The sequence below is a fragment of the Rhinopithecus bieti genome, unplaced genomic scaffold (genome assembly GCF_001698545.2).
Source record: "Rhinopithecus bieti isolate Rb0 unplaced genomic scaffold, ASM169854v2 scaffold_2439, whole genome shotgun sequence".
In the NCBI taxonomy this organism is placed as follows: domain Eukaryota; kingdom Metazoa; phylum Chordata; class Mammalia; order Primates; family Cercopithecidae; genus Rhinopithecus; species Rhinopithecus bieti.
In genome coordinates this window covers 2109968-2127103 of record NW_016804232.1, presented here as the reverse complement: position 1 = coordinate 2127103, position 17136 = coordinate 2109968, and the positions used below count along the sequence as shown (strand labels likewise).

Below are 17136 nucleotides of genomic sequence, written 5' to 3'. Positions count from 1 at the left end.
TTTTGTGAGACAGAGTCTTGCTCTGTCACCCAGGCTGGAGTGTGGTGGCGTGATCTCGGCTCACTGCAACCTCCGCCTCCCGGGTTGAAGCGATTCTCCTTCCTCAGCCTCTTGAGTAGCTACAGGCACCTGCCACCACACCCAGCTAATTTTTGTATTTTTAGTAGAGATAGGGTTTCACCATGTTGGCCAGCCTGGTCTCGAACTCCTGACCTCAGGTGATCTGCCCACCTCAGCCTCCTAGAGTGCTAGGATTACAGGTGTGAATCACTGTGCCCAACCAGCCACTGCACCCAGCCTAAATGCTTGATTCAATCCAACAAATACTTGTTTGGCTGATATAGGGCATTTAACTCCACAATGCAGTAAATGGAAAATAAGTAAACAGACAATTAACAATCAAAAACTTAATTTAAGAAAAAAATCGAATCATTCAAAACCAAAAATATTTATTTTACTAAAGGAATTGCCATGGTATTTTAAAAGGCAAACTTATCTAATGCTGTTAGTTTTATTTATGATGACATAATGTAAACAACTTTTTACAAATGTCTTCACTAGGACTAAATTGACATATACTTGCTTTACATGTATAACATTTTTCCAAAAGCAGTTTAAAAATTGTCATCTGCATCTCTCCAAACTACAGATAGTCCTTAACTTATGAAGGTGTTATGTCCCAATAAAACTATCATTAAATTCTAAATATCATAAGTCAAAAATGCATTTAATACACCTAACCTACCAAACGGAGAGCTGCAGTTCACTGCTGCCACACAGCATCACAACAGAGTATTTTGCTGCATATATGGCTACCCTGGAAAAATATCCAAATTCACAGCATGGTTTCTTTCCCAAAGTGGCTGGGACTATAGGTACATGCCACCAGGGCCAGTTAAATTTTTTATTTTAATTTTTGTAGCGACATACGGTCTTGCTGTGTTGTCCAGGCTCACAGTACAGTTTCTAATGAATGTGTATCACTTTACCACATGGCAAATTTAAAAAATTGTAAGTCAAATAGAATTGTAAGTTGGGGACCATCTATACTTCTTTTCTTCTCCCATGATTTTATTTTCATACTACAAAAGTACACTCACATCAATATTTCCTTCTTTCAACTTTTTCCTTCACGTGCCTAATTCTGTTTATCCTTCAAGATTTATCTTAGATGGCATCATCTTCAGGAAGCCTTCCCTAATTTCCCAGATTAAAGGAGTTGCTCCGTTTCTGGGCTCCCAATCCGCTGTGCATATGATTACCTGGGTAATTTCCACACTCTACTTAAATCAATGCTTTCTGGAAATAGTTTATTTTCCTAATTAGACCATGAACTCCTTAAAAGCCCAGGCTTCATCTTTCAGCTCTGCATCTGCAGGACAACGGCACATAGTCAGTGGCCAATAAATGTTGGTGAAGAGAGGAAGAGAGAGGGAATAAAATAAATTTTATGTCTATTTTCTCCATCAATTCTCTTCTCCTTCATCCTCACGTCATGTCTTTCTATTACTTCTCTCCAAACACTAATACATCATCTTTATCCTTCTCTTCCTAGTTTCAATTCACAACTTGCAGTATCTCTCTTGGGGTCCTAACTATTGCAAAAATGCTGATCTGGTGTGTGAGTAGCACAGGTTTGAGTTTGTTCCTCCTTAGCATTGAAAAGAAGAGGATTGTTTTATCTGGCGCTGGATTAGTCTCCATTATATCTCCTCTTCTGTTTTAGCTAGGGATTTTTAACATGATTGAGTTTTACCTAGTTTTCAATGTTAGCAGCTGGGTAAACATACTTTCTGCAACACCCTGGATAAAATGGCAAACTCCAGGGGAAAGTCTTCTACCTTTAGATTAATAAAAAAGACGCTCACAGCCCTGGCTGGGGAATAGTAACACCTGAGAGCATTTGAGGGGAATTGTGTGTGCTGGCTGTGGAAAACGCAGCTGATGACCAAAACAGGCAGCTGCCGTCCTGAGTGAGGCTGACCGCCCTCAGAGAGTAGCTTCAAACTGTACTTAGCAAGAATAACAGACAAGTGAGGTAAGTGACTGACAACTCTGGTAGGTACTTCCAAAAAAGCCTGCACTTTTCATAGGAGAATCACCTGATTCTAAAAAACATAAATGAAGACTTACAAGGGACAGGAGGGGAGTACTCAAAAATTGCTCAGGGAAAATACTTTGGAAGGAAGATTTTGAAACACAATAGGAAATTCACGTGTATATTTACAAGAGCCAACTTCGTAAAAATCCATGAATGCTTCTGTTTTCACTGTCTTCAAATTGGGTACAAAGGATGAGAAACCTTTTAAAATAAATACAGTGAGTTCATCAATCCTAGAGTTTGTTTTAAACTTACCTGCTGTGCAGATTCACTCTCATGAATCCCTCCATATTTTACATGTTTTAAAGATTTTCTAAAATAAAAATATCAGGCAAGGAAAGTGCCTATAAGTATTAAAGGAAAGTGCTTGTGATGTAAGGTTTAATAGAAGACAACAGGCAAAAACACAATAGACTCACATGGTAAAGTCAATTATCTGTGAGTGGCTACAGTTACTAAAAATATGTTTTTACTATGGAAATGACTGGCAAACCACATTTAAAAAATTGGAGCATGTATATCAACATGTTGAAAAAATACAATAAATGAGTAACAGGCATAGCCTGTAACTGCAATACTTTTGCAAAATAGAAATTTTAAAAGTGGTTATTATGAAAAATATGGAAAACTAACTTCTTAGGCTCACTGAAACAAATGTGTTAAGGAATAATTCAAAAATAACCACTACCAATGTCTTCTAGAAAGTGCAATGGTTACCGAATGAAAATTCAGGAGGGCAGGGATTCTTTACTATATTTTACTGCTATATTACTAGTGCTCAGAACAGTTCATGGCACACAGTAGGTGTTCGATAAATGCTTGTTGAATACGTGAGAGAGTGAATAAATGGAGGAGAAGCATAGACCATTTCAACCTAGCCCTCTGGTCTCTCCAGGTGAGAAACAGGGTCTTCCTGACTCCATGTTGCTGAAATGCTTTGACCTCTCCTCTACTAGGTAGAGCACTCCCTCCCTTGATGCTCTCTCTTCAAGTTAGAGAGAAAAAAGTTGCTAATAAGCAAATCCATTTTATGCACCCCCCCCCACAAAAAAAATCATTTATTTCACAAGTTTAATAAACTACTTTGTCATAAAGGCTTTCATGATTTCATGACAAGATCTGCCTGCCATGGGCTCCCACTCTCTCTGAACCAACCTAACACCCCTCTTCTCTTGCTCCCCCAGATCCAAGCACACTGTCCTCTGAGTTACTCCATAAACTGCCTGGAATACGTCTCCCAGATGCCTGCCAGCCTCCCTCAGACATTTTCTCTCATTTCTTGCAGGCTTCTGCTCAAATGTCACTTTCACAGAGAAGCCCTCTGTGACCAGGCTAAATGAAAAACCCAGCTTCACACTTAACTTCTGGCATTCTTCCTTGTCCTGGCCTGCATTATTTTTCATGGATACACTTGGTCTGTTTCATTCACTTCTCTATCCCCAACGCTTGCAAGAGTGCCTACTACACAGTTAGTGCTCAATAAATATTTCTTGAGCGCATAAACAAACAAGGACACAGTCATATTTTATGTGCCACTTCAGGGAGGCAATATGAGAGATGAAAAAGGTGTTGCATTTTGAATCCCATTTCTAACTACTCACTATGTGCCTGACCTGGAGACCACCTCCCTAAATGTCAGAATTTTCATATCAAGTGGGAATAGTAACACTTATTTGGCATGTACTTGGCAGCCACCAAAGGCTGGTTCCACCCCTTCCTTTCTCCCTGGCTTTTTTGTGGCTGTGAGCTAATGTAACACTTTTGTTAGGAAATAAAATGCCTGCAAGTTCTGAGGTGACTGTGCAATGCGTGTGCTGAGCAAGACAAGAATGTTGAGAAGGCCCTGGAGCAGTATCATTCATAATGACAACCAACATTGATTGTACTTCCGTTTGACAAGAGACAAGGCACAAAAAGGACAACCTTCTTTCCTAAAGGTGCCATCAACTGACTGGGAACAGAGGCTTCTAGAACTGGCCTTGAAACATGACTAAGTTTCAGAATAGTGGTAATCCTGAGAAGCATTTCAGAAAGGAAACTAAACCAATTGAGAGGGTGACTATAGCAGGGACGTCCTTTGGAAACATGTTAGAAGAAGAGTGGACAGGAAAGGTGATGTCAGATTATGGAAGACCCCGCATGCCAGGCTGGAGGCTATGTCTAATCATGTAATTTATGAAGCACCACTAATTTTTTTGAATACTGGAAAAACAGAATCATATAATCAAAATGACAAATTTTAAAGAACCTGTAGAGACTTCTCAAAGCCAAGCACTAAGCAGTACTAATGATTCCAGTGCTATTTGTTTGGAAAAATAAATGATAAGCTTATAAACTGGAATGATTCAATACTCTAATTTTAATCTTCCCAGATCATCACTATTTGAACTACCTTGGAGGAGAAGAGACGTGCTAGAAAAGACGTGGAGAACTGCAACCCATAAGAAAGTACCAAAAAATGTCAGCGCACTAGCAGAAGAGAGCACAAAAGCTAGCCTCCAAGCAGCCAAGGGCTCTATCTGTGGTCTGTGTTTTAACAGCAGTACCAATGATGATGTGACCTCCTTATGAAATTTCCTCTCCTAGGACTACCCCCTCCCCCAACCCAGTCTCTTCCTTGCACATTGATTCCTTACTTATTGTTAAGTCTGAACAAAAATATAACAATCTTATGAATACCAAAATGCTGAAACTTCTACTTCTGTGTATAAAAGAACAGAAAGAAGAAGGTTGCAGATTATTTAATTCACACCAAAGAGGGAAAATGGAAATGAGTATGTTACAGATGCTACTAAAAGTCATTCCACAGTTGAACTCCATTACAGAATTTAACAAGGAATAAAAGTTTTAAAACATAGGAAACCAATCTAGGTATCATATTTTTCTTGGGATCTACTCTTCTCGCAGCATGGTCATCATTTATTCAGATTATCAAAGAGCTTCTGATAAGGTACTCACAAGTGGCTATTATTGAAACTTGGTAACCATAGTGTGAAAGGAAAAAGTTTTATCAATTAATTGTATGAATTACAAATGATTGAGAGGCATAGAGGCAAAAAGAAGAAATGAATGGGCAATTCTCACGTGGAGAAAAGTTAGTCATTGAGGGCTCTGGGGCTTTGCGGTAGAATCAGAGTTATATTTAACTAGGGACCAGAAAAGGGCACCCAGTTCTCCTTCCCCCATTCTGTGTCTATCAGTCCCACAACACACAGTCCCTATTGATGTGAACAGCATTTGATACATGGAAAAGATACAGGCAGTGTTTAAAATCACAAAAGTGTTTAAAGTTACAAAAGTATTTCAAATCCAGGAAAGAGAAAATAGATAGATGAATGTTGATTCAGATATTTCTGCAGACATACCCAAATACAAAGACAACAAAAATAAAAACAGCAGAATTTTAGTTTTATCTTATAACTTTGATGTATACTACATAGAAACACATGAGCCTTTTCAAAAGACTGGATATGGTATTTAAACAAAATTACCTAATTTATTGGCATGATGAGAGCAAATTTTCAATAGAAGAAAAATTAATGTGGGCATTTCGATCCACAAAAGCCACAAAGCCTATTTGTACAGATTCAGAAGACATGTAAAGGCAAACAAAAAGTGAAACTGACATGGAACAGTAAGAATAATTACTTTTTTTCAGACAAACTTGAAAAATTGGTACAGGTATTACAAATAAATAACCTGACATTAATGGAAAAATTTGGCATTTGCAAAGATCCAGAAATAACATCATGATTCACAGGAGTGGCTCAGAAATGCAAACCAACTCTTGGTTTCACCTCTCTTTGCCTTGTTTTCCTTACATGTAAAATGGAAATAACAGAACTTACCTCACAGGATGATTATGAGGATTAAATGAGATAATATATCTAAAGCATTTAACACAGTGAAAGTATGAAATGATGTTAAATTATTATCATTGTTGTTGTATTTATGATAAACTAAACCCAAACAGCTACAGGACACAGAGAAATAACCTAATTCAAGTCATGGTGACTTTCTTATTTATATAATTGTTATGACTCAGTACTTAACAAAGCATATAAAATGTGTTCAAGTGCTTCTAAACAAACAAACAAACAAAAAAAACCCGCAGCTTTAAAATTTTTCCACTAACCAGTTTTGTAAAATGGAAGAGAATTACAAATTGATCTCAAATAAGCCAAGAAAAAAACCCACAAAACACCAGATAAATGCTTATCATATATTAATTCTTAAATGGATGAATACAAGATCCAAACTTACCGTTCAGATAATATTTTAATAAGCTCTTTTCTATTCTGTACCCGAAGGTGGTTAGTTTTATACTTGGAGTCATCAATCAACTCAGGCAAATCCAAGATCTAAAAGGGAAAAATAATTTTCAAGTATAAGAAGTAGATTGTTCTTGTACCAGCCTGTGGGTGCCAGTGTTCAGGTCTTGTCTCTCCCTTCTCAAGAACATTCCTTGCTGGTCTTTATGCCCCTCAACAAGGACATATGGAGGGAACAAGCACACAGCTAGGTTGGATCATGCTGGTGAAAGGGTTTGTCATTCATAAGAGGCTTTTACTACATTTAAGCAAATATTCTTCCATATAGGAGAACAGCAAAAGATCCCCATAAGTCTTATGCTAAATATGAGAATATAGGAAATATGTTATCAGATTCCCACAGAAAAAAAATCTTTAGAGGAAATAGGGAGAGAGATGCTAAACTGGGTAAAACGGACCAAATTTTAAAAACCAATATCATAAGTGCATACCTACATGTATCTTGTATACAGTCAACATGCACCTTGTAGATATATTCACTTATTTATTCCACATGTAAATAAAATACTGTGATCTTCCCAGGTTGTCCTATGCAAAATGTTCTAAAAGCTGCTAAAATAAAGTAAAAGCAAATACATTTGCCCAAATTCTCACCATTTAAACAATAGCAAATCAAAAGATCTTCTTCTTATAGAAGTATCACTATTTTTTATTAATATATCTCCCTGAAGTAATACCAACTAGAAATGCTTTTATAGATTTCCTCTTTTGCTCCTCCTCAATAAGGGGAAAATCTATCTTGCAAGTCCCTCTGGACAACGTTCAATGTTAACAAGACCATAATGAAAGTACCAAGTGGATTTGGAATGGAAAAGTTTTACAAAGACTGTGTAGAGGCAGTGCTTGGCAGTTGTGTTGGAAAGTTACAAGGAGCATTTACAGCCCGGGGGCAGGCCATGTGGCTTACAGAAAGCTTCATTATCTTTATTAATGTATTTGCAAAGGAGAGAGACGTGAAGAAGATTCCCCTGAGTAAAGAGACCATCTCAGTGGTGTAATTTCTTTCACATGTTTCACTTATTTCCTTTAGGAATAATAAAGACAGCATTATTCTCCCAGATTTTAAAAACCAACACCACATACAGCACCCTTTCTAGAAATCTCTCTGTCACAACACCTGATCCAAGAATTGGCCTCAAGCCTTGTCTAGCAGTTAGACACCCTCCCTCCCTAAGAGTGAATAAGTCATTCCAAAAAAAAAGCAAGTGTCTTCACTAAGTCACAGGTTAAATTTACAAACTTGGCCTTACCCAAAAAGCACCATCAGCAACAAAACATTACACAGTGACCACACTTAAGGGTAACTGGAATGCCCATGTGTCCGCTGTATTTGACTTAATGGGACTCTTTTCTGTTTCAAAGATGGTGTGAAATTGTTGGCCAAAGTAATAATCCTTCCATCTTCAACTATGCCAGCTAACATTCCAAATGTCTCTAGAGAGACAGCTTCAAGGACCGTGATCATAACTATTATTTTGGAGCTGAAATTTAAAGAGTGCTGCCTGGGATAAAACAAAACAATGTACATGAAAATGCTTGACATATTAAGCAGTAAATAAATGTGAAGTATTCCAACTAGGTACTGTTTCCCCCAAAAGAAATTTTGTTTTTTTTTTTTGAGACAGAGTCTCACACTGTTGCCCAGGCTGGAGTGCAGTGGCACGATCTCAGCTCACTGCAACCTCCGCCTCCCAGGTTCAAGGGATTCTCCTGCCTCAGTCTCCTGAGTAGCTGGGATTACAGGCATGCACGCCATCATGCCCGGCTAATTTTTTGGATTTTTAGTAGAGACAGGTTTTCACCATGTTGGTCAGGCTTGTCTTGAACTCCTGACATCAAAGGACCCACCCACTTCAGCATCCCAAAATGCTGGGATTACAGGCATGAATCACAGAGTCTGGCCAGATATTTTTAAAAAGCATATATTGGTTCAAAAACGAAAGGAGGGAGGGTTCTGCAAAAAAAAATGAAGAGACATTGGCAAAAACAGAAAGAAAATAACAAAACACCATAAACTGAGTGACAAACATTTTCTAAAAAGGGGAAAAGAGAGAAAAAATAATGAAGACCCATGATAATAAACACTGCAAGTGTTTTAACATACCTGTCATCTAAAGCCCTCCTTATAGCAAAAACCAAAATCCTTAAGATAGTCTGAAAAGTTCTACACGATATGGCGCTGTTACCTCTCTAACATCACCTCTTACCATGCTCTCCTCCCTTGCTCATTGCTGCAGCCATTTCATCTTCTTGCTGGACCAGGAACATGTCTATTGCACTTCAGCCTCAGGAGTTTTAAAATAGCTATTCCTTTGCTTGGAGCATCTTCCACCAGACATCTAGTTGACTAGATGTTGTTGAGTCGACTCAAATTCAACTTCTTAACGCAACTACCCTGATTACCCTACCCCCACCACAGGCCACCCACCCCACTCAACACTGACTCCCCTGATTCCCTCTTCCCTTGCCCATTTTTTCCCATAATATTTATCACCTAACATATTTATTATGTTTATTACTCCATATCTGTCTGCCCTGCTAAAATGTAAGCTTCACAAAGTCAAAATATTTTAAATGTTTTGTTCACTGGTATAGCCCAAATGCTTACATTCTTCCACTGACAAGCTCACAGATAAACAATGTGAACACTTCCAGGTGTATGATATTTCAGACATTATTCTATGCATATGCCTTATTCCATTGTGTCTAAAATCACTTTTTAGCTGCAGCCAGGCAGGGTGGCTCACGCCTATAATCCCAGCACTTTTGGGAGGCCGAAGCGGGTGGATCACCTGAGGTCAGGAGTTGGAGACCAACCTGGCCAACATGGTGAAACCCCATCTCTACTAAAAATACAACAATTAGCCAGGCATGACAGTGGGTGCCTGTAATCCCAGCTACTCAGGGGGCTGAGGCACAAGAATCATTTGAACCCAGGAGGCGGAGGTTGCTGTGAGCCAAGATTGCACTACTGCACTCCAGCCTGGGCAATAGTGTGAGACTCCATCTCATAAATAAAAATAAATAAATAAAATATATAGGTGCTTCTTAAAAGCTATATGGTCTCTTGAAAGAGTTGTTTGTCAGGAGAAAATTATGAAGAGTTGTCACTGACTGTAAGTCATAATGTTCATATACACTGCCATCACTTTATGTGCATTACTGATACAACACATGTTAAGTTTAATTGCCATTTAAAATGGCATCCAGTATAATAGAAAATATAACTCAGTACTGAAATAAAAGATCTTTGCATATGCAGGAAGGTGCAGAAACAGAGAATCACTTGCAGCATAAGAACTACTGGAATCTAGTTTTTAGATAAAGGAAAAGGCAACATCTCTCTCGTGAAATGTGAGGTTTCACAATTTCTCAACAAATTCAGATCATCTGATCTTCCCTCTGCCAGTATAAATGTTAAATAAGTATTTGCACAAGAATTTGTTGCAAACAAGTTTTCTGAGATGACAAACACTGGTCCATAGTTAATATAGCCCCACTCCAGCTTTCTTTTCATTAGTGTTTGCCCCTTTTGTTTGTGTTTGTATATTTTTCCATCCTCTTACTTTAACTTGAAAGTATCATTATATTTGATGTGAATTTCAAATATGCATTGGACAGCATAGAGTTGGGTCATTTTTTTCTGACAACTTGTTTTAATTCATAATATGAAGACCATTCATATTTAATGTTATTCACATTTTTGAATGACTTAGATCTATCAGTTTATTCTTTTTTCCGTTTATTCCTGTTTTGCTTTCTGGTCTTCTTTAGAGTTGTTACTATTACATTTACCTATTTTGATTTTGGCTATATTTTTGCATAGATGTTTAATGATAGATGTTTATTGCTTAGGGGATCATAATGCATATACTTTTCGCAGGGTAGTTAGAATCAAAATTTTACCACTTCAAGTGGAATATAGCAAACTTACTACAATATAGTCCCTTTACTCTCCCCATTTTGTGTTGTATTTATCTGTATGTTAGATCTACATACACCGAAAATCCCAGCAGACAGTATCTTAATGTTTGCTTTCACCCATCAAATATTTCAAAGAATTTACTAGGAAAAGAATAGACCATTATATTCACCCAGATATTTGCTATTTATGTTGTTTTTCCTTCATTTCTCATGTTTTCAGTTCCCTTCTGACAACATTTACCTTCTGTAAATGAAAAAATTCCTTGAAAAATTATTTTAGAGCAAGTCAGCTGACTACAACTTCCATTAGTTTTCCTTTATACAGAATGTCTTCATTTAACCTTCATTTCTTAAGGATATTTCTACTGGATATTGAAATCTAGGTTGGCATTTCTTTCCACATGTTGTGCCACCTCTTCCCTAGCATTAATTTCTGACAAAAATATATGCAGTTAATTGAGTCACTGATCCCCCATAGATAATACATTCTTTTGGTCCTCTGAGTGCTTTTCTGGATGATTTTTGTGTATCCATTGTGTTACAACTGCCTATAGTATTGAGTGCAGTAACATGTATATGCTGTACAGATTTATAGCCTAGGAGGAACAGGCTATCCCATATAGCCTAAGTGTGTAGCAGGCTATACCATCTAGGTTGGGATAAGTACACTCCGATATTCACACGCCACCACCAACTGACACATTTCTCAGGACATATACCTGTTGTTAAGGGACACATTATGTATTCATGCATAGATTTGTTTCAGTTTATCCCATTTATGGTTTGCCGAAATTATTAAATCTATGGGCATTTAACTGTTACCAAATTTGGTATATATACAATTGTTATTTCTTCAAATATTTTCCAGCATGTACACTTTCTCCCCTCATTCTGGGACTACAATGACATAAATATTGGACTTTTTGTTATTGTTGCACAGGTTCCCGAGGATCTGTTATTTCTTGTTTTGAGTAGGAAGGAGCTATCTTTTGTTTTCTCTATTGTTCACATTGAATAATTTCTATTGATCTATCTTTAAGTTCCTTGTCATCTTCATTGCACTATTGAGCTCAACTGGTGAGGTGTAATTTTTTTCTTGGTTATTATACTTTTAAGTTTTTAATTTTTCCTTTGGTTCTTCTTCATATCTTGTATTTCTTTGCGGAATATTTCTATATTCCATTTATTTAAATGGTATTTGTGATGCTTTTTAGAACATTGTTATAATAACTATGTAAACATCTTTGTAAGTTAATTCCAACATCTGCGTCATCTTCGCATTGGCATTGATGGCCTTTTCTCATGCAAGTTCTGGTTCTTCATATGCTGAGTAATAATGAATTGTATCCTGGACATTTTGAACATTATATTATGAGCCACTGAGTCTTGTTTAAATTCTAAGGAGAATTTTTACTCTTGCTGATTTAGCAGACAATTGACCTGGTTACATCCAAGCTGCCAGTTGTAACCCAGCTTCTGTGTGCCCTGATTCTCATGTTGATTAAGTTTTCAAAGCCTTTGCAGTGTTATTTGAATCTGACTAGTATGTGCCAAACCTAATGGTCATATGACAACCTGGGCAGTTGTCTATTTATTAATTCAGTTCCTATCATCTTTAGTATGCTGATTAGGATCAAATTAGTGCATATGCAAGTAAGGGGTGATCCCAAGAGTTCATAAACAACATAAAAGATAGCATTGCCAAGATCTTCTCTTGGCAATCTCTCTAGCATTTTCCAGTTGCCCGGGGCTCCTGCTTTAGTTATCCCACTCCCCAGCATGGTTTCAGGGCAGAGGCCATGCAATGGGAGGATGGAGGGGGAAAAAGGAACAGGGATTCACTCCTTTCTTTGGGATCACAGCTCAGCAATGAAGAAAGTTCTTCTTTCGCAGAGTTGGCTCCTACTCACCTGCTGTTTCCAATACAGGATTACTTGGGGTCTGGGGCATAAGGAAATGGAAAGGAGGCCGGGCGCGGTGGCTCAAGCCTGTAATCCCAGCACTTTGGGAGGCCGAGACAGGCATATCACGAGGTCAGGAGATCAAGACCATCCTGGCTAAGTCGGTGAAACCCCGTCTCTACTAAAAAATACAAAAAAAACTAGCCAGGCGAGGTGGCGGGCGCCTGTAATCCCAGCTACTCGGGAGGCTGAGGCAGGAGAATGGCGTAAACCCGGGACGCGGAGCTTGCAGTGAGCTGAGATCCGGCCACTGCACTCCAGCCTGAGCGACAGAGCGAGACTCCGTCTCAAAAAAAAAAAAAAGGAAAATGGAAAGGAGGGGAAAACAAACTATATCCATACTCTCTCTGACATTACAGCTCACTTTTTCATGTTCTTTGCACCAGGAATAAAGAGCATTTCCTGGATATCTGCTGCGTTGCCTGGTGCTCACGTCCAGGTTTCAGGTTCAACTATACTCGAGTGAAGGAATAACTGGAGGCAAAAGCTGGTTAAGTTGACTGCCGGTTAGAGGTACTTCAAATTTGGGTGTTCTCCCCTAAATCTCTTACTATTTACTTTTCAAAGTCTTTTAATACATGCTTCATGGACTCAAGCAATTCTGTCCAGGTATAATCACCATGCTCAGGGTAAGTGGGAAAAGTGTATTTACTCTATCCTCCTCAGAACCAGAATCTTCACATCTAATTTTCATAGATGTCATTTATTAAGTGCATATGAGCAAGGCCTATTCTAAGTGCTTCACTTCTCTAACATTTTCCAAACCCCTAAGTTGCATATAAATATAATTACATATTATAATCTTCATTTTATACATAGGAGAACAGATGCTTAGAAAAGATGAAGGACTTTGACAGCGGTCACCTACCTACTAACAAGACTTACAATAGGCCTTAAACATTATACCTTGGATATATTATATTTTGGAGCAGGCAGTTTAAAAACCTGCTCCAAAATCACCTACAGTCCTTCTTAAAACTGAAGTTTCCTCTATCTCACCCCAGACATACTAAAGTAAAATCTTTGGGAATGGTGTTAAATAACATTCCTATGCATACTACATTGAGAACCAATGTATAGTCTCTCCAATAAAAGAAGCCTTCAGTCTACATTACTTTCAAAACGATGTCAATATTCAATATTTCATATAGGAATACCCATTAGGGGTGGCATCCATCAACTTAAAATAGCATACATATGCTCACTTTCTTACTTTGCTGTATCATGGTAAGGAACATTAAGTAGGACGTGTTATGAACAAGATTCACTTTATACACAAGAAGATTTTCTGGAACCTCAGACTGGAACCCAACATTCTTACTCTCATCCAACTCCTTACAATGAAAGCTCGCTGATACAGCTCCTCCCCAAGAATTATCAATCAATCATTATATGAATTATATTTTGGAAAGAGACTAAGCATAAGTCAATTCCAATCATTTGTCACAGACAGTACTGCCACATTTCTCCCCAGGAAGTAAAGCTGTCCCATCTTTCCTGATGGAGCGTACTTGACAAAAAAACAGTTTTGAGGGCCTCACTCTGAAGAACTGGGAACCCCATCTTCTATAAGCCCGGTTTGAATAACAAGGCCCTCAGTAATAAATAAATATGAGTAAAAAAAACAGCTTAGAAGAAATCCACACACTACACGTAACTGGGAAGGGAAGAAAACCTTGCATCAGAATGAAGGAACAGATGATTTTTCTTAGGTAAGAAGGTGTTTAGGACAAGTTTACATGTAAGGGTGTAATTACAAAGATTTGAAAAAGTCAATCAGATTGCAACATTCACACAGGATGCCTAGCTAATAATGTAAATAACTCAAGAATCCTGTACACATAAATCTCCTGAGAATCTCAAAGAGTTTTAAAGACATTGGATTAATGGCTCATAACAGGGATTATCATTCTTAACTTTCATATGGGAAAATCAAGGTCAAGTGTGCCATTCCTAAGGCCCTCCAATAGTCTCCTTTATAAGCAATGTGTTATAACACACCATAACAATAAGTCATATTCCAGTACTAAAACTTCTGACAAATGCTTTGAAATAAGAACCTTTGTTGAAAACTGCTCTTATGGATATTTATGAGGAAGTTCAAAAGTGTTAACTTGATCAGCAGTAATGAATCAAAAATACAAAGAATTCAGTACAGTTATTTTCAAAACTAAAGAGTATGTCAAGCAGTAATTTTCGCTGCCAGGTCCTCCCACCCCCAACCCCACCACTTTCTGGAGAAAGAAAACTCCAAAACATATGGCCCAGGAAGAAAATCTGTACTCGTTTATAGCAATGAACTGGCTTTTACATCTCTACAGTTAGAGTACGCAAATGACTTCACAGGCAACAGCTTCCGTATGTTTCATATTTTTAACATTGACCGTTCATAATAAAGATTCTTTGATCCCAGATCAAATGTTTGAATCGATTTTCCCTACATTTACTCAGAGTCACCATTTAAAAGGCTCCCCTCTTTTCCACCTCAGATGTTTCAGCCCTTCCTGCAATCAGAACTATCTCCATTTGTCACCTTCTCCATGGTTCTTCCCACCCCTTTGCTGTGGTTTTTAGCTCTGCCCCCTAACTTCTCATACAAAAGAGGCACAGTAATAAATAATTTTTGTACATAATAAGTTAACTACAGTAAATGAGATTCAGAATTTCATAGGCGTCATTTTTTTTTTTTTTTTTTTTTGGACAGAGTCTCCCTCTGTCACCCAGGCTCCAGTGCCATGGTGCAATCTCACCTCACTGCAACCTCTCACTCCCGGGTTCAAGCAATTCTCCTGCCTCAGCTTCCCGAGTAGCTGGGACTACAAAATACCAAAGTCTTGGTAACTCATATAAACATCAAGTAAAGGAAAAGAAAAAAAAGTCTAGTAGGCCAGGTGTAGTGGTTCCACCTGTAATCCTAGAACTTTGGGAGGCTGAGGTGGGCAGATCGCTTGAGGTCAGGAGTTCAAGACCAGCCTGGCCAGCATGGTGAAACCTCATCTCTACTAAAAACACAAAAATAGCCAGGCATGGTGGCGTGCACTTGTAATCCCAGCTCCTCTGAAGGCTGAGTCAGGAGAATCGCTTGAAGCAATGAGGTGGAGGTTGCAGTGTTCCGAGATCACTAAGTCTAATAAATGCTACAAGTTTAGAATATCCCTAAGAATAAATTATTTAAAATGATTACAAGGCCTTTATTTTAAGGCCTTGTTGAGAAGGAACAATTTTAATATAATCTTAATTCCTAAAACCTTGAAACATAAATTCTTCAGAAAGGTACTCATTAAATAAAGGTTAAGTTGAAAAACAGTTTCAAAATTTCCAGTAGTAAATAAAATAAATATGGGAGTAGCTTAACTATATACGGGTCCAATGAATCTGATATAGTAAAAGAAGAAGGTAGAGAAGGAAAGGAAGAAAGGAAGGCAGGAAGGGAAGGAGGGAGGGGAAAAAAGAAAAAAATACCAGCGTTAAAAGTTCCTTTAAAAATGATTTTTTCCCCCATTTTGTTTGGACTGGTAGGCAGGTCAAGTTTTAGGACAATTTAAGCTACTACGATTCTTCATTTTAAAATGCAGTCAGATACCACAAAAAAACACAGAATGCTAATTTGGACTCTGCCTTATCCTTTATAAGCATGAAAATCCTATACTTTTAGGTGCTAACACAGGGGGCCTAAGTTGGTTATGACCTGGGCAAAACTGAATTTTCCCTGGCTTTGTACAAGATCATAGACCAATCCCAATAATTATAGATTACCTTGCACACAGTGGCAAACTGCTGGTTGTTTCCTGCTCCAACTACAATATAGCCATCCTTGGTTTTAAAAGCCTAAAAGAAATAAATACACGGGTAAATATTATTTATATGTTGACAAGACCACAAAAGTTTACTTTAATTTCTAAAATATCTATATAGAAAGCTTGTTCTAAAGCAATGTTATTAATTCAATAACGATTAATTTGTATCTTTTTCATATATGTATATATATAGTATATCTTTTGGGGAATACTATATATATACACACTAGCTAAATGTCAAATATTCAATAGCCACATGTGACTAGTGGCTATTGTATTAGCCAGCACAGACAGAATATTTCCATCATCACAGAACAGATCTCTCTCTCTCAATACATATGTATCTATATATACACACACACACACACACATATACACACACACATATGTATGTATGTGTGTGTGTGTGTGTGTGTGTGTGTATATATATATATATATATATATTTTATGAAAGGGTCTGGCTCTGTCACCCAGGCTCCCAGGATGGAGTACAGTGGCATGATCTCAGCTTACTGCTCCACCTCCCAGGTTTAAGCAATCCTCCTGCCTCAGCCTCCTGGGTATCTGGGACTACAGGTGCATGGCACCATGCCCAGCTAATTTTGTCCTGTTTGTAGAGATGGGGTCTCTATATGTGGCCCAGGCTGGTCTTAAACTCCTGGGCTCAAGATCTGCCCACTTCGGCTTCCCAAAGTGCTGGGATTACAGGCATTAGCCACTGTGCCTGGCCCTTTTTCTTTTATATATGGATAGTTGGTTTCATTTAGATCGTTCTAAGCATTTCCTAGCTCCTCCACTGTTACAACATTTGTCAAAAAACTAAAAAAGAGTGATTCAAAAAAATAAAGAAAATTCATTATAATGTACAAAATAAAATACTGTATCCATTATGGTTTGAATCAGTTAAGAATTTTTTGTTTTATTTTCATTTTTTTCCCTGTAGGGCAAAGAGCATTATAAGGCAAAAGCATTATGTTTCTACAAAGTGTAAGCAGCATAGATAAAAGAAGAGAGAAGCAAAG

The 17136-nt window shown here is 37.8% G+C and overlaps 1 protein-coding gene across 3 annotated transcripts in view; it reads right to left on the bottom strand.

The window, feature by feature from the left end:
- The window catches only part of SUGCT (succinyl-CoA:glutarate-CoA transferase), a 732347-nt gene that overhangs the window by 412032 nt on the left and 303179 nt on the right, over nt 1-17136 (bottom strand). For all 3 annotated transcript variants that reach the window (XM_017867385.1, XM_017867383.1, XM_017867384.1), the window contains 2 exons: nt 16074-16145; nt 6365-6462 (listed from right to left, as the gene is read on the bottom strand). In XM_017867385.1, the coding sequence (XP_017722874.1) occupies nt 6365-6462; nt 16074-16145 (170 nt within the window). The remainder of the gene's footprint in view (nt 1-6364; nt 6463-16073; nt 16146-17136) is intronic.